General features: G+C 42.7%; 1 protein-coding gene across 1 annotated transcript in view; it reads left to right on the top strand.

Annotated features, from left to right (window-relative positions):
* Positions 1–18,628: 18,628 nt before the first annotated feature.
* CTTNBP2 (cortactin binding protein 2) overlaps positions 18,629–27,202 on the top strand; it is a 120,057-nt gene continuing 111,483 nt past the window's right edge. Inside the window, 1 exon segment of the mRNA XM_081877794.1 lies at positions 18,629–19,045. Within this exon segment, the coding sequence (XP_081733920.1) occupies positions 18,983–19,045 (63 nt within the window). The 5' untranslated portion in view covers positions 18,629–18,982.

The following is a 27,202-nucleotide window of genomic DNA, read 5'->3' as shown; positions in this document are numbered from 1 at the left end:
GGAGTAGATGACTCTTGTGGTTCATTACAATTCTACGATTTGTTCAAGAATAAAAGCAAAGCAATAGAGTCCTCTAAGAATTATTTAACCAAATGCACCATTCAGTGCAAACATTAAGCGCAGAATTAAGTTCTTGAAAACATGTATGAATTTTGTGGCATCATATTTAAACAGGTCCACAAATGTATACATAAAGCAATATACCTTTTCAAAGTCCTGGACAAATGAGTTGCATGGATTTTGACACGGTTAAGATTGGTATATTTCTTTTCAGTCATCCATATTTTATATGGTTGTTTGACATGCTCTTATGTTTCGCAGACTGTTCTTTTGTTACCTTGTGTTGCAGTGCAGAGTTATGGTAAAAGCAGAAATGTTCAATTTTTCATTGACTTGTTATGGGAAGTATCGCTTGTTCTGCCTTCGTGTGTTGATTCTGCAAATAACAAAGGGGATTGTCCCATCTATCTTCTCTATGAAGTTCAAATGTTAATAAGACAGTCAAGCATTTCCAGGTAATCTTATCAACTGAGGAATCGTATTCTGCACTGCCAAAAATGGCCAAAGGAGCCATCTTTTTCACTTCACTTTCTCACATACACAAATAGCTCCTTAACAGCTCCATTCTCACTCATCTGCTATAGAAATGGCACATTTTAGCATGCGGATTTCTTTGGGGGAAAGGTGTGAAGTGTGCAATTATTAGAAAACAAGCTACAATTTGTGTTGTACTACAAGAAAGTCCAGTGAAATAGACATCTAGATTCTAGCTTCATAGCATTTCCTGTTTAGATAGTAGATTTAGGGTTAACAAGTTTTTGTGGTTTTTTTGCATAAAGAACACCCAAAGTTTTCCCTACAGCAGGAGTAAGGGAAACTCTGGCTTTCCAGATTTTCTTGTCCTAGTCAGCATAGTCAGTAGTCAGGGATAATGCAAGTTGTAGTGATGTAGTCCAATGACTCTGAAGGGTTACATGTTTCTTTCCCCTACCCCTACAGGCAATCATATCAGCCCCACACATTCCTGTAATCCATCCTTCTCCAGTCTGGTGCTCCTGTTGTATTGGACCACAACTCCCATCAGCCTCTGCCATCACAGCCATGTTGAGTGAGACTGATGGGAGTTGTAGTCCAAAGCATCTACAGAGCATCAGGCTGGGGAAGGCTGCTGTATTTACAGCTGTCACTGCCAAATAACATTGAAGCTGCTCAGGCAGAAAGATATTGCAGAGTTGACAGAGAGGAGGAGACATTTTCTGCAATGCATCAACTAATCCAGTCTGTGGAAGTCTTCTATGGTTTCATCATGTACAGGTTACGGGGAAGGTTTGTATGGAGGAGGAGAATACATTCGATGCATCCTCTCATGTCTTTTCTGTCTATGTATATGCAAAATGGATGAAACAACTCTCATTTTGATTTAGTAATGTGTAACTCTAAAGTTACTAGTTTTTGCAGTTTTAAATAAGTGCAAAGATTTTGTAAGTCAACATGGGTAATCAAAAGCAAGCACTCAAGAGACATTTCTTACCTTCAGTCATCCAATAGTCAAATACTAAGATTGCACTACAAGGCAATCTTAAAGCCAATCTTATGCATGTCTACTCTGAAGAAGTCCCACTGAGTTCAGGGGGACTTACTCCCCGCTAAGCATGCTTGGATTGTATCCATGCAACACATACTGAGGAAGTAGAAAAGCAATCACCAATAGTCTTTTCCCAGTAATGCCTTGTAATGCAACCCTATGTGTGTTTAATCAGATATCCTACTAAGATCTAAGGCTTTAGAATTTCAGTGTGAACTCACTTAGCTGGGTGCAAGTTTCATTCAATTCAATGTATAGGATTGTGCTGTTAGTCATTTAGTTTCTACTCCTATTATTTCATATGGATTGGCAAGAAATCAGTGGGGTCTTTTATGATATGTACTAGCTCTCAGTGGCATAGCACTACAGGCTGTCTATCATTTTCTTGTAATTCAATTCAAGCAGTAGGAGAGAAATTTTCTGGGTTCAATGTTTATTAGCATTCAGTATTACCATTGCAAATTTGCTGCAGTGGTTTGGCTTTTGTTTCCTACAGCATCAAATAGTCCTTTTTTTGTTTCCACTGGCCAACTGGTGCTTCAGCTTGTAAAATAAGAGCAAGCTCTATCAAATCATGGCAGCGTCATAGATTTCTTTCCCTAATGAGGAGGCCAATTTCCATGTTGGAAAAGTGTACATTTTGTAACATCAGAATGAATATCTCTCTTTGCAGCTGATCTGGAATTCAATATTTCTGTCGGCTTCTGAATCTGTGCATTAATGAGCTCATCTTTCAAATAGTACAAGATGTAAAGCTGAACAGTAGCTTGCTTACTTTATAGGGGAGGGGGATGAAGTGTCAAAAATAAGCCCCTGTTCTGCCTGCCCATCTGCGTCATATGTATTTGAACCTCCAGTTTCATGTCTAACTTGTAGCTTAAACCTGCTAATAAACTCCCACTACCACAATAAGCATTTTAAACAAACACCTTCTTAAATTCACGCTTTTAAATAGTTGCCTAGTTAAGATCATATAGCTGTGAGATTGACCCATAACTGAAAAAACTTAAACAGGAACAAAAAATAATGTTTATTTTGGGGATCCATAAATGCACAAATTGGAAGATTGCAGGATAATATACTGGCATAATATAAAATGCTACAACTTTAGATGTTATGCCTTTTATAAACTTGGTATTGTTAAGGAATATGGCAGTCATTTGCTTCATTAACCCTCTGTTTAAATGTAGGACCTAAGGTAATTCTTAGGAGGTAATTCTTAAGAGAGCCAGTGTGGTGTAGTGGTTAAGAGTGGTAGACTCATCATCTGGTGAACCGGGTTCGCGTCTCCGCTCCTCCGCATGCAGCTGCTGGGTGACCTTGGGCTAGTCACACTTCTCTGAAGTCTCTCAGCCTCACTCACCTCACAGAGTGTTTGTTGTGGGGAAGGAAGGAAAAGGAGAATGTTAGCCGCTTTGAGACTCCTTCGGGTAGTGATAAAGCGGGATATCAAATCCAAACTCTTCTTCTTCTGTCTTCTTTGACCCCAGTCAGCACCCTTAGAACAGGTATGGTTTCTAGAATGAAGTTTTCTCTGGCCCAGCCGCTAGTGCTTCACATTGGCCTGTTGGATGTTTGGCCCAACAACGACTTTCTGAAGAAGTTTTCGCTTTAGTCAGGACCACCATCCTGAATACTATGGCTTCAGGTTCCCAGTTGTCTCCTTGCTGGAACATCTCTGCTTTCCTAAGCACAACGCTTCTGGTATCCTCTGGTCACTTGCTGTTATCTTGTACCCCTATCCCTTCTTTCTTCAGGCCACAAGTCTTCTGCTGAGGCTCAGCCACCTATTGGACTCCTCCTCAACTCTATCTTTTAGCTCTAGCTCTTCTTCAATTTTCTGTCTACCTTTCTCATGTACTTCAATGCCTTTGAGCTCTTAATTCTATCCCTCCACTGTTTGATCTATCCTTTAATTTTTTGTGGCCACTTCCCAGGATGTCCTTTTATTGGTCCTTATCTAACGGCCCATTGGAGTTATTTTATGGGTAAAGGCAAAGGCAAAGGACCTCTGGATGGTTAAGTCCAGTCAAAGGCAACTATGGGGTTGTGACACTCATCTTGCTTTCAGGCCAAGGGAGCCGCCATTTGTCCACAGACAGCTTTCCAGGTCATGTGGCCAGCATGACTAAACCGCTTCTGGCACAACAGGACACTGTGACTGAAACCAGAGCGCACAGAAATGCCGTTTACCTTCCAACCACAGTGGTACATATTTATCTACTTGCACTGGCATGCTTTTGAACTGCTAGGTTGGCAGGAGCTGAGACAGAGCAACGGGAGCTCACTCTGTTGCGGGGATTTGAACCGCTGACCTTCCAATCAGCAAGCCCAAGAGGCTCAGTAGTTTAGACCACAGTGCCACCCGCGTTCCTGCCAGTCATTTTATACTGAACCTTCGAATACCAATTGGACCAGACCTTCCAAGTGTCCCTATTTTCCAGAGACAGTCCCAGATTTACAGAAGCCAACCCAGTTTCTGATTTGATCCTGGAAGGTCCTGTTCTTCCTTAGGACATCCCTATTTTCATTGGAGAAATGTTGGAGGGGGTTATGCCACCCCCCCAAACCAAGGAGATAAGTAACTATACAACCTTTAGAAGATATCTGAAGGCAACCCTGTATAGGGAAGTTTTTAAATGTTTAATGGTGTTTTTTATATATGTTGGAGCTGCCCAGAGTGACTGGGGCAACCCAGTCAGATGGGCAGGGCTGTTGTTGTTGTTGTTGAATAGGATGTCCCTATTTTCATCAGAGAAATGTTGGAGGGTATGTTAGATGTTCCTACTGAGTATAAATATCCAGGACATTCACTTTCAGTACCGTGAGCTGCAAAAGGCGTTTCCTTCCTTAGCAACTGTAACCAAGGCTTCTGTTACCATTCTTGCTTGCACACTTGGTAACCATCACAGAGGTTTGAGTCCTAATCAGATACTTTTACCTTATGTAATGGTTCTAGGGGTTGCTCGTGCGTAAAATCGGCGCCACACCTGGCTGGGTTGCCTGAGTGAACCCTTTCTGTCCGGACAGCCACTCACCCGTGGCTGTCTCAATCGCTGGCAGAATCTGTCAGTGGGCGTTTCTTGAACTTCTTCCAGCAAAGAAGCTCTTTGACGCCTAGTCTTCGCCTACTCTCCCTGCGCGGAAGCCTTCTGTGCAGGGAGGGTGTGGGCAGTGGAGGACCCGTGCTCTCCCCGCTGGTCTCCGGCGAGGAGTCATGGAGCCACCTTGCCGATTCCCCCATCTGCCCCCCTTCTCCACTGGTGCTACGCTGATTTCCTTCCCCAGAAGATGGGCTGCTTCTCTCCCTCCCGGGACGCTCTCCCTCTCCCTCTGGCTCTGATGGCAGTTCCCTGACACCTTATGTTTCATTGAAACGGAGGTATTTAATCACAGGACCAAAATTATATCTATTCCTAACTCTAATGGCCTGCCCTTTCACCTCAAGTAATGATAAATAGTTTCTTCCCTTCTGAAGACAACGTAAAACCATGTCTCATAGGCTTTTATCTGTAAGAATATATGCTACACTGAATCAGCAGAGCCCAGGACATCTCCTTTAAAAAGTCCATTGAGCTTCTTATCAGATAGCTGATATGCACAATATGTTTCATTACTCCTGAATTAGGTAAACACTTTGATATATTCATGATGGTTTTCCTAGCTGGTTGTCAAAAACGAACAAATGAAAATAATAAAAAATATCAAGATTATGCTAGACAAATAGCAGTTTCAGAAGCATCCCTGCTGCTATGTGCGGCAATTCCTAAGATTCAACAAAGTGCTTAAAGCTGTATCTTAGAAGGTGCCTGACTTCAATGGCAGTGTTTTCAGAAGTTGCAACAGAAAAAAGGACCCATGATGATAATTAATACCTAATGGTGTTTAAATGCTGCTGCTTCTGTCGTTGCATAGCAACTGACATATCACAGGCCTGCCAGTGTGCAATAAAAGAAAGAGGCACTAATAAAAGAAAGGAAAGAGTGAGGCACTATTCCCCTCTGCCCCTCAAACTAGCTTCCCCCTTTTGTTTTCTAACTGGACTTTTTCCCTATATGAGATCCCTCTGGAGCCCTAGCCCTGGTTTGTGGCATGGAAAAAGAAAATTAAACGGTGTGGGGAAACCTGAAAACCTATAGCTGAATTAGCGCGACTCTGAACCAGGCGGGGATTCCTTCGTTGCGGAGGATCCCGAACTCTCCAGGGGAAAATAGGGGTATCGCAGGGCGCAGCGAACCCCTGAAAAGTATCTGCAGGACGATACAGATACAGAGGTTCCCGCGGTGCCGAAACGCAGAATCCCCGGCCGTCAGGTAACTCCGTTTCGGAGCGAAGAGTACGGCGGGGGGGGAAGCGGGCAGAGGGAAGCCATAACTGCCTCTGGGGAGCGAAGCCCCGAGCCTGGAGGAGGAGCGCTAGATTCTCAGAAAAAAGGACAATTTCGAATTAAGGAAGGAGGTTTTCAGGATTGATTAAGCTGAAATTCGAATTGGAGAAAGAAAAGCATAAGAGAGCTCAACTTTCACTCGAAATCGCATTAGACGCAGAGCGCTAAGCAAAGCGGAGAAAAACGTGTGTGTCGCTAGCGGACAGAATTCTCTCTCCCCGAAAACTTTCCAAAGTGCCAGATATTAAGTAACAGATTAGGAAGGAAGGCAAGGGGAGAGCAAAAAGATACTATATAATTCTTTGACGGACTTAGTCCATGTCTCTCCAGCCTGTAACAGGATAGAGGGAAAAGAAGGAGATAGTGCGATCTTTGGAAAAGCACTGCGTGAGAGAAGATAAGAGAAATTAGAGACGCCATTACCTTCCTCACTGTCAGCACGTACTAGGAGAAGGAGAAGGAGGAGGGGACAAGAGGAGGAGCGCAGGACAGTGATTAACTACTCAACAGAGACGTGGACAAAATAAAAGATACTAGCGGTTCCTTCCCATTTTCCCCTCTGTGAGAGACATTTATGAGAACACCGCGGAGTTCTGGGGAGATTTAGAGAAAATACTTTGCTCCTTCTTTCTCTTCTTTCCTCTTTTCTCCCCTTTCGCGGCACCCGCCTCCTCCTTGCCAGAGGGAGTAGTAGCGCCTTTGCGGAAGGAGAGGAGACTGCAACATATTACTGTTTCATCTACCCTACCTACCCACCTGATTCACTGGAACTGTGTTGAAAGAGATGGAACAGAGCGCTGCCTAAGGAAAGGGGGCGGACAGAGAAGAATTTCTGGAATCTCTGAAAGCAGCCGCAATCGCGGCCAAAAGGAGTTAGCCCAATTGGGGGCAAGAAGATAAAAAACAGACACAGAACATAGTGAAAGGTGGATTAGCCCAATTGAGGGCAAGAAGATAAAGAACAGATTAAGAATATAGTGAAAAGTGGATTAGCCCAATTGAGGGCAAGAAGACTTGGAAAGAACTAAAAGGGAACAGTGGCACTGAGATTTGGTGGTGGAGGGTGAACATTCACATTTAACGGATTAGCCTAATTGGTGGCAAGAAGTAAGAAGACCAAACTGGACTAAAATTTGTAAAGACTGCAACTCAAAGGAGACAGTGGGAATTGAAATTCAGATTTCCCCATCTTACTCCTAAATTGAATTTTTTGCGGGGGGAAGGGGGAATTGGTGTGTGGGGAAGTGGAAAGAAGTGGAAAGAAGGGAAAAAGGTCTATCGGGTTCAGTTTAAACGGCTAGTGAAATCAGATCCAAAAATTTTAAAATGTCATATACGCAGAAAAAGGCGGGGGAGGGGGGGACTCCAGTAGAAAGAAAGGGGTCCAAACAAGAGTCTGATTTTAGATCAGAAATATTAAAAATGTTTAGTGAGATCAGACAAAGTGAAAAGAATTTAGAATCAAAAATTGAACAAGTAGATGCAAGAATTGGAAAATTAGATAAGAAAATAGATGAGACAGTAAGAGAACTTAAAGGGCAAATCAAGGAAGTATCCAAAAGAACCCAAGTATTAGAAGAAGGGATGAAAAAGACAAAAATGGAAATAAGAGAATTAAAGCGGGAGGAAGATAAAATTAAGGTGGGACTTCAGGAGACTAACAAAGCTCAAGAAGAAATGTGGGATGCCATCTCTATGAATGAACTTCGACAACGGGAAACAAACTTGAGGCTGAGAGGGATACCAGAAACGCAGAACGAGAACATTAGGCAAAAGTTAATAGTAGAACTGGCGCAATGGTTAGAACTTCAGGAAGTCGAAGTAGCAAATACGATAATGAATGCCTTTAGAATGAGGGTCAAAACGACCAAAGCGAAGAAATACCCAGGAGACTGCCTCATAACCTTCAAAGATAGAGATATGAGAAATTTGGTCCTTCAAAAAAACAGAGAAAAAAGGCTAATCATAGATGGCGGCTATATAATCATTTTCAAGGACATCCCAATTAGATTGCTGAAACGGAGAGACCCCTATAAAGTAATAGTCCAAACCCTCAAAAAGAACAATATAGAATTTAAATGGGAGTTCCCCGAGGGGATCTCCTTTTTTTACAAGAGTAAAAGACATAGACTGACCAGCCCGCAAGAAATAAGTAAATTTCAAAGAAAGTATAAAGAATTAACGACGGAAGAAGATGAAGAAGCGAAAGGAGCATCGGGAGGAGAAGAGAGAAAGAGGAAAAACGGCCAGAGAAACGAGGAACAGGAGGAAGAGGAGGCGAGAGAGGAGGGGGAGGAAGAAGAGGAGGAAGGAATCTAAACACACTTAATTAAAACAACATGGCTCTAAAAATATGGAACTGGAATGTGAATGGCTTGAACGATAGGAAAAAACGCAATAAGGTGGAACAACTTTTAAAGAAGAAAAATCTAGATATAATCTGCTTGCAAGAGACTCACGTAGCAAGGAGTCATAGAAAAATTTTGATCAATAAGAGATTAGGCAATGAATTCATATCCTCAGATAAAAAGAAAAAGAGAGGAGTGGTAATGTATGTTAAAAGCAAAATTGAAGCACAACAAATATTCAAAGATGATGAAGGAAGAATGATGGCAATCCAGATAAATTGGCAAGGTGAAAAAATAATGGTGGTCGGGATCTACGCACCAAACGAAAACAAATCCGAATTCTTCAAAAAATTGGAGGACAAGTTATCAGAATTTGCAGACCAAAAGATAGTTCTGATGGGAGATATGAACGGGGTGGTCTCCTTAGAAATGGACAGACTAAGAAATAACAACTCAAAGGAAGGGAAGTTACCCAAGCCTTTTTTTGAGATGGTAAAGAGCTGTAATCTAATAGACATCTGGAGGTTAAGACACCCTCTGAGAAAAGAATTCACATTTTACTCCGACCCAAACGAATCAATGTCCAGAATTGATCAAATTTGGATATCAAATGAGTTGACACCAAGAACATCCCAGGTAGAAATTCAACCAAGAGTCATCTCAGACCATAGTCCTCTGGAATTGGAACTTAAAGGTTTGGAAGAAAGATCGTTTAGGTGGAAATTAAACGACTACTTATTGGATGATCAAAAGGTAATCCACGAGGCCAGGAAGAAATTGAAAGAATATTTTGAAGATAACTGGGATAAAGGAACGAAGAGGAGTGTTGTCTGGGACGCGGGCAAGGCGGTGATGAGAGGGTATTTTATCCAACAGAACTCGATTAAAAGAAAGAACAGAGAAAGAGAAAAGAAGGAAATACTAAGACAAATTATGGAAAACGAACAGAAACTGATAAAGAAGCCAAACAATGCTAGAATCAAACAAAGTATTAAGGTGCTGCAAAAGGAGTTTGAAATGATGATAAACAAAGAAGTTGAGTGGAACATCAAAAGACTAAGACAAAGGAACTTTGAATTTGCGAATAAGGCAGGGAAGTGGCTGGCATGGCGGACCAAGGAAAGAAAAGAACGAACCACAATAAATAAAATAAAAGTGGGTGGAGAGGAGATAACTAACCCTAAAGGGATTAGGAAAGGATTTTTGGATTTCTACAATCAACTGTATAGAAATAAAGAAAAGAACAACATAAGGAAAATAGAAAGATACTTAAAGGAGAAAGAGATGCAAAAGATTTCGACAGAGGCACAAGAAAGGCTGAACACTCCAATAAGATTGGAAGAGATAAAAGAGACAATTAAAAAAATGAAAAATGGGAAAGCTCCGGGACCAGACGGTTTTACAGCAAGGTATTATAAAGAATTGGAGACAACCTTGTCACAACCAATGAAAGAAGTGATGAATATGATTCTGAAGGAGAAAGAAATTCCGGAGACGTGGAGAGAAGCATTCATAACATTTATCCCAAAAGACGATGCAGATTTGACGCAAGTTAAAAATTATAGGCCAATTTCTTTATTGAATACGGATTACAAAATCTTTGCAGGGATATTGGCAGAAAGGCTGAAAAAGGTTTTACAAGGAATTATACATGAAGACCAGGCAGGCTTTCTTCCTGGCAGACAAATGAGAGATAATGTGAGAAATATTATAAATATTATAGAATATTTGTCTGCCAGGAATGAGAAGCAGGCAATGCTAATGTTCGTGGATGCGGAAAAAGCATTTGATAATGTATCATGGGACTTTCTGCTGAAAAATATAGAACAGAGGGATATGGGTAATGATTTTCTCAACGGAATAAAGGCAATATACATGGAACAAAGAGCCAAATTGATAGTAAATAGTGTGATCTCAGAAGAAATAAAAATCTCAAAAGGCACCAGACAAGGTTGTCCATTGTCTCCATTGATATTTATCATGGTCCTGGAGGTGTTATTAGATTCAATAAGGAAAAATGAAGTAATAAAAGGGGTGGCGGTAGGAAAAGACCAACATAAAATAAGAGCCTTTGCGGATGATTTAGTGCTGACGGCTGAAGATCCGTTGGAGTCGGCAAAAGGAATACTGGACGAAATTGAGAAATTTGGAGAGGTGGCGGGGTTCATAATAAATAGGAAGAAAACCAAAATCATGGTCAAAAATATGGAGAAAACAGCACTGGAAGAATTACAGCAACAAATAGGAATTGAAATTGTTAAAAAAGTGAAATATCTAGGAATTTGGCTGACACCCAAAAATATCGACCTTTATCAGAACAACTATACACCGACATGGAATAAAATTAAGAAAGACCTGATAATTTGGAACAGATTAAAACTATCCTTCTGGGGCAGAATTTCACTAATTAAGATGCAAGTATTGCCCAAAATGCTATTCCTATTCCAAATGCTACCAATATTAAAAGGAACGTCGATCTTCAAAGAATGGCAGAGGCTGATCACAAGATACGTTTGGCAAGGGAAAAAACCAAGAATTAAATATAAATTATTGACAGATATAAAGGAGAGGGGGGGCTTTTCCCTGCCAGACCTGAAGATATATTACGAGGCATCATGCCTCTGTTGGCTGAAAGAATGGATCAACCTTAAGAATACAAAGCTGTTAGATTTGGAAGGATTCGACAATATAGCCGGATGGCATGCTTATTTATGGAAAGAGAAGAAGAAGGGTTTTAAGTCATTTGATAACCATATTGTCCGGAGAGCGTTGTGGGAAGTATGGGATAGATATAAAAACATATTGGAAGTAGGAGTCCCACACTGGCTGTCTCCATTAGAGGTGTTAGCTGTTAAAAAGTCAACATGAGAGATAATTGGGCGACATATGGAGAATTGGTGATGAAGGAAGGAGGAAAATGGAGGATAAAACCATACGAACAAATAAAAGGTCAGGTTTATGATTGGCTGCATTACCTCCAAATAAATGAAATGTTTAAGAAAGATGCAAAGGAAAAAGGGTACAGAGAAAGAGAATCTAAATTTCAAACTGAAATAGTGAACAGCAATTATAAGGTGATCTCAAAAATGTATAAAATCTTGCTAGATTGGCATACGATGGATGAGGGGGTAAAGGATGTGATGATTCAATGGGCCAGAGATTTGGGATACAATATAGAAATAGATGAATGGTACAAAATATGGAACGAAAACATAAAATTTACAGCTTGTGTCTCCCTAAAAGAGAACTCAATGAAGATGGTGTACAGATGGTATTTAACGCCAGTAAGATTAGCCAGAATGTACAAAATCAGTAATAAATGCTGGAGGTGTGGAGAGAAGGAGGGTACATTCATGTATATGTGGTGGGAGTGCAGTAAAATAAGGGAGTTTTGGGGGACAATACACAACGAACTGAAGAAAATACTAAGATATAACTTTGTTAAAAAACCTGAAATTTTCTTATTAGGAATAACAAGAAAGGATATAACAAGGAAAGACTGTAAATTTTTTCAATATGCTATTACGGCGGCAAGGATGTTGGTGGCTCAGAATTGGAAGGGAAAAGAGGTCCCAACTTTGGAAGATTGGAGGGTAAAGCTTATTGATTACGCAGAATTAGACAAATTAACAGGTAAAATAAGATATCAAAAAGATCAGAAATTTTTGGAAGACTGGGGGAAATTTACGGAATATTTGGAAACTGCATGTGAGGAACATACAACGTTAGTGTGTTTTAAAGAAGCTTTGTAAAAGAATGAGGAACGTTACGTGAAGATATTTAGAGATAGAACTGTAATACTTAATAGTAATGTTGAAGTTAGGAAATGTGTAGATAGGATGGAAATTACGAAAGATTGTCGGAAGAGTTGAGGGAAGTCCAGATAATGAAAATAAGTGATATGTACTTGGATGTAAATGAGTTTTTCTTTTTGTGTTGTTAAAAACTCAATAAAAATATATGAAAAAAAAAAAAAAAAAGAAAACCTATAGCTGAATTAAACAAAAAGGCTTTCTTCTTCTTCTGCAAAATGTAGCTTTGACCAGAAATCCACCAGTGATAGTGTAGTTATCTTATTGTAATATTGCAGTCTTTCTCTTTTTTTAAGGCTCCCTTCCTTTTTAAAATAGGATTGACATTCTCTGCCCAAGGCTGGAACTGATCTTAACTCATGAGTTAAGATCATGGATTTAAGTGATAAAAAGTGTATTGATTTCTTTTGTTGTGGTTTAATGGCACTAAGCAAGACAGAGGATGTGAAAGGGCACAATTATTCCCGAAATGTGGCCTTTTCAAGCTTATGAAATCATTTAGCTCTTCATACTCTTTATTTTTTTCTTTCTCCAACTATAGATGTGTTCAGGCTCTTATCTGGACATGTGAACAACACAGTTGGGAGCAGTGGCACTCATGAAGCTCTGCCTCCAATACCCCATGAATGCCACGCTGCCTGTTCAGTTCCCAACCATCATTGTGTTGACTGGGGACCCCAATAAAGCAGAGCCCCAAATTGTGCTCATTCAAGAGAACACTAGTAGAAGCCCCCAGCATCTTGAGATCTTTCCACAGGGCCTGCAAGACGGAGCTGTTCCAACCTGGTCTTTGGGCTGGACTCACTCACCTCACAGTGTGTTTGTTGTGGAGGAGGAAGGGAAAGGAGATGGTTAGCCTCTTTGAGACTCCTTAAGGGGAGTGAAAGGAGGTGTATCAAGTCCAAACTCCTCCTCCTCTTCTTTTTCTTCTTTGTCTTTAGATACAATTTTAACATACTTAGGTGCAAAAGATCCTTGTTCATGCCCTGATCATGATTTGATTAGGCCATGAAGGTCAGAACAAGCAATTACGCATTTAGGATGATCCATTCGTGCCATTGCCTCAGAAATCTGGTAATGAAATATGGCAGGTTATCTTGTTATTGAAGTCCAATATGGCCTCCACACCTCATTTTACCACACCACATGGTATGAAGGCTGCAATGGTTATATGGTTGTGTTTTATTTGGTGTTTGGTACTTTGCTGTTCTTGGTTCGTAAGATCACACCACCATTGTACAAAAGAGGCCAAGTATAAGCTCATGGGATGGGAAGGAGGACCTTTGTTGTTGTTGTTGTTATAGATCTGATTGATTGATTGATTGATTGATTGCATTCATTGATTGATTATATTTATTACCTACCCTTCACCTAAAGACTCCAGGGCAGGTTACATCAAAAGATAAAACTACAAAATGCAATAGTTGAAATCCCAGTACAAATTACAGCGGAAGAAAATGCAAACCAGCAGAGTAGAAGGGGTGGCATTGACTAAAAAGCCATCTCACCCCACTCCTCCAAAAGCCTGGACAAAGAATGCACCTTGACCTGTTGTTGAAAGCTAAACAACAGCCTTTATCTATCTAGTACCCACCAGATGCTTTGGACTATGACTCCCAACAATCCCATTTAGCTCAAAACATCTGGGAGGCACCAGGTAGGCAAAGGTTGCTGTACAATGTTGGCACAAAGGGCTTCTTGGAGAAGACAGCATTCCACAACCCTAGGGGGCTACCTCTGAAACTGTTTTCACACACATTTCGTTTTCACTTGTTTTATATTTTGATCTGTTACCATGTTGTGTTACATTGACTTTCATTCTGATACTTTGTGTTAATTGAGTCAATGTTTTCTGTTTTACTGTTAGCCACGTTGGGCTTCCTTTGGTTAGGAAAACTGGAATATAAGCAATAAATAAAACAAATTTTAAATGTTCATTTAGAGAAACAAAGCCATAGAAGTGCCCAAGAAAGATGTTAAATTATTTTTGTATGCTACAACTGCTGCTCGTATTTTATTAGCTAAAAAGTGGAAAACCCAAGAATTACCAATGATAGAAGAATGGCAGATGAAGATGATGGATTTTTCGGAGCTAGCTGACCTAACTGGAAGAGTCCGCGACCAGAAGAAGGAGGAGTACCAGGAAGAATGGAAAAAAAATTAATGATTATTTAATTAAATAAGTTAAGTTAAATTAGTTGGAAATAACTTGCAGATAACTAATAAGCTTGGGATTTTATATAAGTTAAGTGATGAATCAATTTGTATAATTTCAAAAGGTAATGATTGAAAGATGTTAAAGCTAATGGTAAATTTTATAAGAAGTGTGATTTGGAAAACCGTTAAATGGATATGCATGGAAATTCAACCAAGGGGAAGCGAGGAAGTCACTTAACAATGTTAATGAGTATAATTTCCAATAAGATTATGATTTGTGTTTGTTTGTTTGTCTTGTTTGTTTATAATTTTGTGAAAATTAAAAAAAAAATGGGGGGATAGAGAAATAAAGCCATGATATTAATATAACAAAACAAACAAACAAACAAACACACCCCTCTAGGCAGGGAAATATGTTGCGTATTGTCATCAACAGAGAAGCGATTGTGTTTCGTGTCTGCTGGGACCTGGTCATAGCTTTTAGAGATTCAGTACAGTGATTCATGTCAAAAATTGAATTAATCCATGATGGCTTTTGCTTTCCAGTCTATGCTGTGCTGGAAAAAAGGACCATTCCCTTGTCTCATGGTTCTGTGATAGAGTTAACAACCTAGCAAAATAGTTTCATTAGGAAGTAAACCTCTCCCTGGTGAAGCATTTCTATATAGTGTTTCATTACCAGCTCCCTAGCAGGGAGGTTTAAACCTGGACCTGAGGGAGTTAACTCTTCACTGTTAAAGAGCTCTCTTGACAGTTAAATAGATTAACTCCCCTGGTTGTATTATTTTTCTTGGTAATGGAATTAACTTTGTCGCAATACAGTTTTGTATAAGGAAGATGCATCTCCATTGCATGACAAAATAGTTCTCTGAATACTTCAGTGATTGGTTCACTTCCTGCCTTAAGTATTATTTTTAAAAAATGGGTCTTGAGGAAAAAAAGGATGGCAGTTTTTTATGTCTTTGGCAGCAAGGATATTGACTTGCTAATGCCATGGTTTCAAGCTAGTAGGTGGGCAGGTCAGTTATTCAATTTTGTAGTAAGAAATGTAACAGTGAAGATAGGGTGGCCACTTAGGTAAAGGTAAAGGGACCCCTTACCGTTAAGTCCAGTCACGGACGACTCTGGGGTTGCACCGCTCATCTCGCTTTACTGGCCAAGGGAGCCGGCGTACAGCTTGTGTGTCATGTGGCCAGCATGACCAAGCCGCTTCTGGCGAACCAGAGCAGCGCACAGAAACGCCGTTTACTTTCCCGCCAGAGCGGTACTTATTTATCTACTTGCATTTCGTGCTTTCGAACTGCTAGGTTGGCAGGAGCAGGGACTGAGCAACGGGAGCTCACCCTGTCGTGGGGATTTGAACCGCCAACCTTCTGATTGGCAAGCCCTAGGCTCTGTGGTTTAACCCACAGCACAACCCACTAAAACATCGTCAAAAGAGAGATGACAAAATAGGGCACAGATTTGCATAAAATCTGTGTATGCAGATTTATATGTATAGATATAAATTTAGAAACAGTTACTTTAATTTAAACTGAAATACAACTTATCTCATCATGTCAAGATGCTGTTGATGAGCAACTTGTTCTCTCTTACGTTTTTTAAAAATCTTTAAAGCAGACTTGGACTGGACAGGCCATCAAACAGCAGGCTGTTCCCTGTGAAGTCGGACACATGGGCAATTCTAGGAGTGGGGTGCACTGAACAAACATTGCTTGTGCAATGGAGTTTTCCTCCTCCCCGCCTCCCCATACCCTGAAATGGGCTGCTCTAACATGGAGCTAAATGCCATAAACTGTATGTTACATTAATCTAGTATCCTGCCATAACTGAGCACATGCATGCCAATTTAGCATTCTGTGAAGACATTCCATTCTCCCTACTCAATAGTTTCCTACGCTCCCAATACAGCACATGCTCAGTGCTTATCAGGCGTTTTTTTGGGGGTGGGGGTGGTGTAAGGATTTTTTCCATGGTTATTATTTGTGCTTCAGCAAACCCTGGGTTTTCCTCTAGCTTGTTGATACCTTGTGTGCCTTTCTGACAACATCGTGTGGTACTCATGGCCTGAAGATCAGAAATGGATAAATATATTTGCCAAGTTAATATGTAATCAAACTAAAGCATCTGTAGTTTGGGGTTTCCTGGCTCCATTATTCTGCTCAGTGGTGCTGTCAAGAGTGGAATTTTGGGCAGAAGACCAGAACCCCATTCAACACAATGAGGAGGAGGACACCCCCGCCCTCAAATGCAGCAGGTTTGGCTTATCATATTTAAAGTTAAGTGAAATACTACGCATTACCATATAAAGAGAGGGGTCCTGCTCATATGACCATTCATTTCAGAGCCTAAAACTGTATCACTGCCTCAGCTTCCTTCCTGGACCTTTTTCGTGGATGGAGCCACAGTCCTATGCAGGCTAAGTGAACTTCTTGGGGCTTGTTTCTAAGTGAACTTGCAGAGGAGAGGATTTAAGGAAGGATCAGCATTAAAAAGTAGGAAAAGCGAATGTATTGGCATGAAAATGCTTATCTTCTCCACTTCTGAATGAGAGCGCCTTTGATTATATCTGTCACAACAACATAATAAACTACTTCCAGCATTTCAATGATGCATTTGAAGCAAGTTCCCTGGGAGTGGATTTTAGCTGAAGTCCTGCTGGTTTGCCTAGTCCTTTAATGCTACTTTAGTGGAGATTTGAAAAAAGTGCCTCCCTCCCTAACAGAAATTATTTCTAAATCTGTCTTTTGGTTGGAAGAGGGAATGAATATTTAGCAGCTGACTGGTAAGTAGGGAGGCTAATCCAACATTCATTCTGGATTATGATATTGTCATGCAGTAAATCATAATTGTGAGTGCAATCCTATACCCACATACCTGGGGAGTAAGGCCCATTGGATTCAAAGGGGCTTTCTAAGTTGTTATATTCATAGGATGGTGCCATAGTAAGACTGGTCATATCATTCTCTGAACTACAATGTATTTGGTGAGCAGTAACTATAATACTGTAAGAGAGGCACAACAGGGATTATGCAGGTAACTGAGCAATTAATACACATATAACCAGATTACAATGACAATAGCAATGTTCTTTAAAATATGAAAGATCCAGCTAAAATAATAACAAGCAAGTGGCAAATGTATGAATAAGGAATGTTCATGTGGCAGTTTTAAAGTATTAAGAGTGGACAGCACACTTGAAGCATGGGAATATGGGCAAGACTGTGACAGCATGAGTCATCATTCATTTCGCCAGTATGGACACCTGTCATATCAGTTGATAGAGGAGCATGGTTGTGCTCTGCTTGGGAATTTGCTGCGGGTTCTATCTTCATTGTGCTAATAGGTGATTTCGGACAAAGCATCAGAGGGGATATTTTTCTCAGGTCCACAGCAGAAAGAGGGTTAATTTCCTCATCTCCATCTGCTGCAAGCCTTATAACAATCACCTCCCAAAATGCTATTTCCTTTTTCAAAAAGTGTGCATGTTTAAATGCAAGGTATCTTCAATTCCATGTCTAGCTTGTCCCTTAGTAAAAGGCCTGAGTGGTAGCAGAGTGTTTTGCTTGGAAAGCTCAGCTCTTCAATAAAGTGACCGTGGTTTTGTTTCATGTTAAGTGAAACTGAAACTGACTGGACAAAGTACAGTGGTACCTTGGGTTACAGACGCTTCAGGTTACAGACTCTGCTAACTCAGAACTAGTACCTCGGGTTAAGAACTTTGCTTCAGGATGAGAACACAAATTGTGCATCGGTGGTGCGGCGGCAGTGGGAGGTCCCATTAGCTAAAGTGGTACCTCAGGTTAAGAACAGTTTCAGGTTAAGAACGGACCTCCAGAGCGAATTAAGTTCTTCACCGGAGGTACCACTGTATAAGGTCAGATATCCAAATGGAAGGATGGGTGATACTGTTGGCACCTAAAATACGGATTTTCCTGTTCATAGAGGAGCAACATGGATAAGTTACTGTATTTTCTGCTGAGGTCATGGTGGCCCTGAGGTGGGAAAGGGCGGTTTTGTGCTCTGCCAAACCATGTTTGTAGAGTTTTAACTTAAGGAGCATGTTGCTGATAATGCCAAGGTTGCAGGTTCGATCCCCGTATGGGACAGCTGCATATTCTTGCATTGCAGGTAGTCTGGATGATCCTCAATGTCCCTTCCAACTATACAATTCTATGAATGGAGGGGAAGGGGAATATTATTGTTTAACGCCAGCTGCTCTGTTCTGGGCCCTTCTGGCAGGCGCGCACATGATGCGTAAAAGAAGAATCCTAGGATGCTTCAGAGAAGACCTGGTCCAGAAAAATCTGGGGAGCGCAACTAGAGTCCCTTGTCCGAGGAGAAGAAGATAAAAAAACAACAACATATGGGCGCATGGGCCGAGACCAGAGCATCCCTCGCTCTTGGAGACCTGACCAGATCGCCTTCCCCGTGGAAGCGCCGACTGCAGGCAAACGGAATGGCAGGCGCGCGGCTCTTGAGGTTCCCTGGCTCCACCTCCCCGCCTGCGTTACCGCGCCCGCCCCGCTCTGGGAAGGAGGGAGGCGGGCAGGCGGAGGGGCGAAGCTGCCGCTCGGAGGACCGTCCTTGCCGGCGCCGAGGGGGTTAAGCAGCTGGGTTTTGCGGAGGCCGCCGCTCGGCTCGGCTCGGCTCTGTTCTGCTGAGAGTCGGGGATCGCTCTGCCAGTGGGAAGATGGCGACGGAAGGAGCGAGCGGGGAGCCCGGCTCTGGCAACCGGGGCGATCCGGAGGCAGCGGTAGGCGAAGCGCGGGGCTTGCGGCGTGCGGCGCGGGGCTGGAGGAGGCGGCGGCTCCCTTCTCCGCCGCCGCCGCCGCCGCCGGGCTGAGCTCCGCGCTGGCTAGCTCTCGGGCTGGTGCTTGGCGCCCAAGCGGGAGAAGGCGCACCTCTCGAGGCTGGGAGAGCGGAGCGCGCCGAGCGAGCGCGTTGTGGGGTGAAAAGCGCGCATTGGGTATGGGTCTTTACGCAGAGGAAGGAGGGTGTCTTGGCGTCTGCGCCCCCGGAGAAATGGGAGCTGGAGGGCTCGGAGCTCGGGCGCAGGCGGACCTGCAGTCCCCAGGGATCTCTCCGGCCTCGATCGCAGCCTGACGGAGAGAGAGATCGGGGAGGGGAAGCCGGAGGGACCCTGGAGACGACTGGAGAGGCGACCATGGGAGGCCCCGCCGCTCTGATCGTGCGCCCTTGGCGGGGATGGGTGGACATTGGCCGCCCCTCCGACGCCCCTCCCCTCGATCTGGGGATCTTTCGAGGAGGTCTTTGTAGAGGGCGAAGATCCCCTTCTTTTTCCAGGAGGCGGCTCCCTTTTGTTTTCGTGTGGATATGTATTGGGCTGTAGGAACGCGGGCTTTTCTCCTCGCTTGCGGGACGGGTGAAACACAAGGGTCCCCCCCCCCCAACGGCCCTGGTGGGCTGGCGGCGCGTCACAGAGCATTGACAGCCACAGATCGCCCGCAACCATTTCTAAGGAGGAGGGAGGGGGGGCTCATCGCCCTGGAATTAGTTCCCTCCCCTTCCATATGCGCTGCCTCCCCCGCCCCGCCAAGCCCCCGAATAACAGGCGTGGGATATTGCCAGAAGCATTATCGCGGGGTTGGGAAGGGTGCTGATGGTTGCGTTTGGATTCCCACCTCTGTTGAAGACTTTATATTAGAAACATAGCTGGGTCACTTAAACTGGGAAATGTTTGGGATGCGGGTGGGCGTTGAAGATCAGGTGGTCCCCCCCCCCGCCCCAGAACAATAAGCCCATTTTAATCCTCTGTTGTTCTTTCCCCCTCTTCTGCATCCAAGTAGTGGAACAGGAAAGATCTATCTTGTTCTCTTTTTTTTGCTATCGTTGCTGGAGGCTTTCTCTCACGCGAGTGCAAGAGCTGTTTAAATTTTCCCCAAGTACAGACCGATTTTAGGGTTTGCCACTTCTCCTGACAGGCTGTTTGACAGCCTTTCCTAGCTAGACTCCCCTACCGCCCAAGCACAGTTGTCACGGATGTGCCCTTTTGTTTTCTGATTCATAGGTCAATTTCTAGGCCACTCGCTTTTTTGATTTAATTGGGTGGCAAGTGGAAAGGCATGGAAAAATCCATGCTTTGATTATTCCCTCCGCCCAGAAAGTTGCCAATCAAAATTCTCTTGTCACTTGAAGCAGCATGCAGTTGTTTGCACATAAGATCAAGATGTCACCCCTCCTCTGCTTTGCCTGTTCAGCATTTTGGGGAGGGGGCTGGCCCAAAATGAGGCCAGGCAAAGGACCCTAACCTAAGTAGCAGAGCATATGCAGAAAGTCCTACTTTCAGCTGAAAGACTCTTGTCTGGAACCCTGGAGAGCTACTGCCAATACTAGATTGACCAATGGTCTGACTCTATAAGACATTTTCCTGTCTCTCTGCTGTAGTCCATGCAGACTGATCTGTAGTGTCATCATTTTTTTATGTTCGAAACACTTCTTTTTTGAGTAACAACAACAAAATTTTAGGAAACTGCCATAAAATTTGATTTTTGGGGGGCAGGGAGGACTTTCTGGCAACAACCTAGCCTATCAGAAGGAAATCTATTCTAAAGGAAATTCTGTGAAATGGGCCCAAACTGGCACTTAAGGCAGCACCACACATTGCGACTGTTATGCCAATCTTTCCTATAGCAAACTCGTAATGTGTGGATGTAATAAATATGTATACATGTGTTGTAAAACATCTGCATGCATGGCTCTGATGTTTAACAAGACCTGGAGCTACTCAACATAGAGTCCTGAATTTAAGCATTCTATGTGACTTAATGGATTTTTCAGTTGTATAGTACAAACACTTTATTAAACTCCCATTCAAACTGGTCGGAACTAATTTGCTTAAAGATCTTGAAAAGGCAAGCAGTTGAATCAGTTGGTTTTTATTGTTTAGATATGAGATATTCTTAAAGTAAACATGCTAATTATTGAAGAGTAAATTAAATTTTTTATAGCTATAGCCATTGGTAATACAACTTAGAGAGATATTTTAAATAAACCTGTCAGTCATACACGCAGGAAGCCTGTATGTGACTGGTTTTATGCTTAGTATTTTTGAAAATCAGGTCACTTATTTCTATATAGGGAGTCAGAAGGCTATTTATAAACACCTACCCTATTAAAAGGGACGCAGGTGGCGCTGTGGGTAAAACCTCAGTGCCTAGGACTTGCTGATCGTAAGGTCGGCAGTTCGAATCCCTGCAGCGGGGTGAGCTCCGTTCGGTCCCAGCTCCTGCCCACCTAGCAGTTCGAAAGCACCCCTAAGTGCAAGTAGATAAATAGGTACCGCTTTATAGCAGGAAGGTGAAAGGTGTTTCCGTGTGCTGCGCTGGTGCTGGCTCTCCAGAGCAGCTTCGTCACGCTGGCCACGTGACCCGGAAGTGTCTTCGGACGGCGCCAGCTCACGGCCTCTTGAGCGAGATGAGCACACAACCCTAGAGTCGGACACGACTGGCCCGTACGGGCAGGGGTACCTTTACCTTTACCCTATTAAAAAGTTGTTACTTTGAGGTTGATACAAAAGACTTTTCAAGCTACCTAGTCCCCCCCCCCCCCCGCCATAAATACTGAATTTATTCCCTAACTTAAAAGAGGGAATGAGATGGGCTTATTTTTCCAAACAGTTAGGACATTTTAGAAAAGGCTACATTAGAGTTGCAGTGTGGGGTACATTTACCAGGGAGTACCGTAAATTCCACTGAGGCCAGGAGAACATGGTGTTGAAGTAACTAGGCTACTAAAACAACATTATTGGTTTTTCTTCTGAATAAAGAAGAAAAGCTAGTATCTTCACTAACAGATAGATTTTGGATTTTTGCCCAGATTAATTTGTAACTTGGAAGTTCAGTAAGATTTCCAGCAGAGTGCTTTCAGTTGAATGCAAGCCATGCAGCTTAGTTTTTCCAGCCCTCAAAGTATAGATAGCCCAATAAACAATTTAAAAGGAACGACAATGGTTATAGAGCGGAGTTCTAATGTTATTTAACTTTCAGCATAAGGCTGCCATTTTAAGCACAACTGCCTTGAGGTATTTTATGCTAGCTGCTGTTTCCAGGACATCTTATGAAAGTGGAGGCGGGGAGTGGGGGACCCAGTAACTTTCAGCAGCAATACTGGCAGGCTTCTGCAGGAAGACGAAAAAATGCACAGAATACTATGGAAAAAAATAAGCCTGCCTTTTAATGTCAGCAAGAAATTTATGACTGAAAAAAGAAGAGACTTCTTTAATGGCCATATTTGGGAAGGAAGCCAAGATTCTTCCCATTCTCAGCTTTCCTGAACTAAGCGTAGCAGTTGGTATGTGGGGGATGCAAACCTGAGTATCTGCTTTGTTGCCATGGTAATAGGGATGAGGGGAAACTTGAAGGCAGTTGGTGTGATTCACCCCTCACACCTACATGAAGCTGAAGAACACAGAGCCAGAGAAGTCTGTGTGAAAGGCATCCTTCATGATGCAGAAGGGCCTAGTTCAGAGCAGCTGCCAAGCGTGCAAAAAGTCACAGGTTCCATGTCTGACATCTCCAGACAGGGCTGGGAGAGAATGACTGTCTGAAACTCTGGAAAGTGACTGCAGGGTGATCCAAGTCATCTCTCCTCCTGCTTTGGGAAGGAGGTGGGAAGGGTCTAGGGCCTGCCAGAGCCTAGCTCCTCCTTCCCCAAGCCTAAGTGCCTCACTTATCCAGCTTTTGGGAAGGCAGCATGAAGGCAGGCTGGGAGCGAGCGTCACATTTTGGGCTCCCTCCCCACCAGTGTTAGAAACTCAGATATAGCAGCTGGGCACCAAATAGCTCCTTAAACCAAGGTTACAGTTGCCATAACAGAATGTCTAGTTGCCATTTTGGGACAAGACGGCTCCAAAGTCTTATTTTTCAAACGATGGACTGACCTTTAAAGCCCTAAACGCCCTCGGTCCTGTATACCTGAAGTGTCTCCACCCACATCGTTCTGCCTGGACACTGAGGTCCAGCGCTGAGGGCCTTCTGGCGGTTCCTTCATTGCGAGAAGTGAGGTTACAGTGTCATACAGAGGGCCTTCTCAGTAGTGGCGCCCGCCCTGTGGAACGCCCTCCCATCAGATGTCAAGGAAATAAGCAGCTATCTTATCTTTAAAAGACATCTGAAGGCAGCCCTGTTTAGGGAAGTTTTTAATATTTAATGCTGTATTGTTTTTAACACTCGATTGGGAGCCACCCAGAGTGGCTGGGGAAACTCAGCCAGATGTGCGGGGTATAAATAATAAATTATGATAATATTATTATTATACCTAGTTCAGATGACAACATTGGGCTGGGTTAAGAGCATCGAGGACTTAGAAGAAAAGTCACTTGATCCAGGGACAGTCCACTTATATATTGGCCTGTTCCTACCTCTTTTTCTTAATGGTGACACGGACGATTCCTAACATCAGAATATTCTTCACAACTGTGAGCAGGACAGTGGGATGGGATAAGTGAAGACAAGCTACAACAGTTAACTACTGTAACCTTGTTCACTGCTCCTGCTCAGGCTGCACAGAAAAAGCATTTTGGTTTCTGAAATTCATCCTGATTACGCAGATAAATCTAACTGGTAGAATTCTACAAGATGTGGTTTTGGTGTGTGAAAATAGTCAAGTTCCAATAATTCCCCAGGCATGCACCTCCAGATGATGGAGATGTCAGGAGCCATCCTGGCAACCCAGACATCCTCATGTGATCACAAGTGGTCAATAGTCAGGTGCAAAATTAGCTGCCTGGCTAATTTTGAACACCGCTCTCTACCCCCACACCACAAGGCAGTGTGTGGCCCATGGGTTCTGTGTCACAGTACTCTTGCAGCCCACTTAAATATGAAAAGTTGGGCTAGCCTGGTGTAGACGGTACTGAGGTAGATGGACCATTGTGTCTGACTCTATATAAGGCAGCTTCCTATGTTCTTCTGCTTTACATAAAGAAGGCCACACATTCATTTACTGACATCTCAGAAGGAACGCAGGTAGCTATGCTTGGAAAGACTCTTCCATGAGACTTTCTCTCTCTCTCTCTCTCTCTCTCTCTCTGATTTTCAGGTTTATACATTTTAATAATTTTACAGTCATTTTAACATTTCAAAACTTGACTTCCTTCCCTCTCTTTCTGCAGTTCCTTAAGTTTATTTTTAATATCTTCTGCATATCCCAGTTAACTTAATTTGCTCATTTATTCATCTACTTTAAATATATAATCTTATGAAATGGCAGGTTATTACAGTCATCCTGCCAATGTTCTTATCTGTTTACAATTTGTCTGTAAATATTCAATAAATCATTTCCATTCATTTATAAAAAAGTTTGTTATCTTGATTTCCTATTTCCCCCCCGGTAAATTTTGCCATTTCTGCATATTCCATCAGTTTTTGTATCCATTCTTCCTTTGCTGGGACTTCTACTTCTTTCCATTTGGGGGCAAGTAACATTCTTGCCGCTGTAGTAGCATACATGAATCAGTTTCTGTACAGTTTGGGTAGTTCTGTCCCTATAATTCCCAAAATGAAAGCTTCTCGGGGGGAGGGTTGGGTTTTTTTACAAACATAATTTTAAACATCTTTTTCAATTATATATATCATTTCCCAATAAACTTTAACCTTACTACAAGACCACCACATGTGATAAAGATAACCTTCTTTCTCTTTACATTTCCAACACTTATTTGATTTAGATTTATACATTTTTGCCAATTTACTGTTTCCATGACACTTTCCACTGAATCAGACCAGCTGTTCCCAACCTTGCACTCTCCAGATATGGCTGAACTCCAGCTCCCATCAGCACCAGCCCATATTGCCAGTGGTCAGTGGCTCCCAGAATGCATAGCATTTGTGCACCAGTATTTCATGCTCTTTATTGGTGCCAGCAATGTTGGCATGCAAATGCTAAAGATGGTGTGCTATACATGGTACCAAGCCTTTCAACATGATGCTCATAGCACAGAAGGGCTTTTCCTGTGGCTTGTGTTGTACCTTAATAAGACTGGCCTTAAGGACCTCATGGTCCTAAAGGCTGTTTCAATCCTTATTTGTGGTGGCTGATTTCTGGGCTCACAGGTGTGGTCTGTTCATGTGATCTGTCTGATGTAAATTGCTTATGGGTTCCAAGTGTGCTAACATCCATTGTTTACAATACTGGGGGGACAATTCTGGCCTCATTTCATGTGAGCAGGGGTGAAGGATGGGGAAAGAGTGTGGGAAAGAAAAACAGAGGGAGGAGAGAGAGAGAGAGAGAGAGAGAGAGAGAGAGAGAGAGAGAGAGAAGGAATGCATCACCCAGTTTTGGATTTGAGTCCTGCCCACTGCAGGTGTGCATCCTCTGACATATTTCCCCTGAGGGAACAGTACCATTTGACAGAAACTCCTGATATATAAGGTACATTTAAAGTGGTACCTCGGGTTACAGACGCTTCAGGTTACAGACTCCCCTAACCCAGAAATAGTACCTCGGGTTAAGAACTTTGCTTCAGGATGAGAACAGAAATCATGCTCCGGCAGCAGCAGGAGGCCCCATTAGCTAAAGTGGTGCTTCAGGTTAAGAACAGTTTGAGGTTAAGAATGGATCTCCAGAACGAATTAAGTTCTTAACCCGAGGTACCACTGTATTAAGGAGCATTACAGACATCACAGGCTGTGGAGGAAGTAGCAGTTGAGATCCATTCAGACTTTTTGCCTTTCACAAACCTCTATCTACACCAGCTCAACCTGTGCTCAATTGCCATGAAGCCCCAGGGCATTGCAAGGAATTCTGTATATATTCTAGGGTGCACTCATAGTTCATCTGGAGCAGGGGGCTAAGGGCTGTTGAACCACACTTTTGCCACATAGGTTGAACTGGGAGTATAACCTGCAACACACTAAGTGTTCTCCTACAGCTGCACAGGAGAAAATGATAAGTGGCGAGCAAGCTTCTTTTCACGAAGCACCCTGTTCCACTGAGGAACTCCTGATAAGCTTCCAAGATTCATTTGTACACACCATTTGAAAACTTCCACAATGCACTACCCACCCAAGTAAAACCCACTTCCTTCTGCAAAGAAAGCCTTGGCAATTAGTGTGCTGGCCCTTAGTCATGGGCCACAGGGAAAGCAGCAGTATAGCAGCCAACCTAATTTAGTAGAAAGAAAAAGCACAGGCTTTGATTCTGTCTTGTTGATGTTTTTTTTAAAAAAGTAAGAAATGGGTGGTGATCTTGTGATTGAGGCCTGTATCAGTGCCAGTGGACTGGTTATGGAATGGTGTTGAATGACAAAATGTACTAGGATTTTTACACGATATATACTGAAGACGCATGTCTTCGTTTTGCAAAAGGTGGACTTGACAGATGGGTAGCATAACACAAAATAATTATTTAAAGACATTTCATGCAAAAGCTGCCTGAAGCAGACTTGGTATCTGTTAACATTTTGCATCACGGAAGGTAGATTCTGGTATCTCCTTTAACCAGTGAAGGGAGAGATTTCTAAACTTACAAAGAAACAGCATCTGTGGAATCCTAGAGTGGCTGGGGCGAACCTGTCAAATGGGTTAGGGTACAAGTAATTAACAACAACATCTTGAACTATGCATTCTGTACCTGAAATCCTAGGTTCAGGCTACTAATCTATACACAATTTATCTGGGATTAAGTCCCACTGAACTCATCCTGATTTAATTTGAGTAGGCACACATAACATTGTGCTGTGATTGGCTTTTGTTGCTTGTTGAAAGACATTTGTGCTGTTAAAGGTAAAGGGACCCCTGACCATTAGGTCCAGTCGTGACCAACTCTGGGGTTGCGGCGCTCATCTCGCTTTATTGGCTGAGGGAGCTGGCATAAAGCTTCTGGGTCATGTGGCCAGCATGACTAAGCCGCTTCTGGCGAACCAGAGCAGCACACGGAAACATCGTTTACC

This window comes from Podarcis erhardii, assembly GCF_964252035.2.
Source record: "Podarcis erhardii genome assembly, chromosome: 10".
NCBI lineage: Eukaryota > Metazoa > Chordata > Lepidosauria > Squamata > Lacertidae > Podarcis > Podarcis erhardii.
Note: the sequence above shows the minus strand (reverse complement) of the source record. Positions and strands in the feature narration are given on the sequence as shown.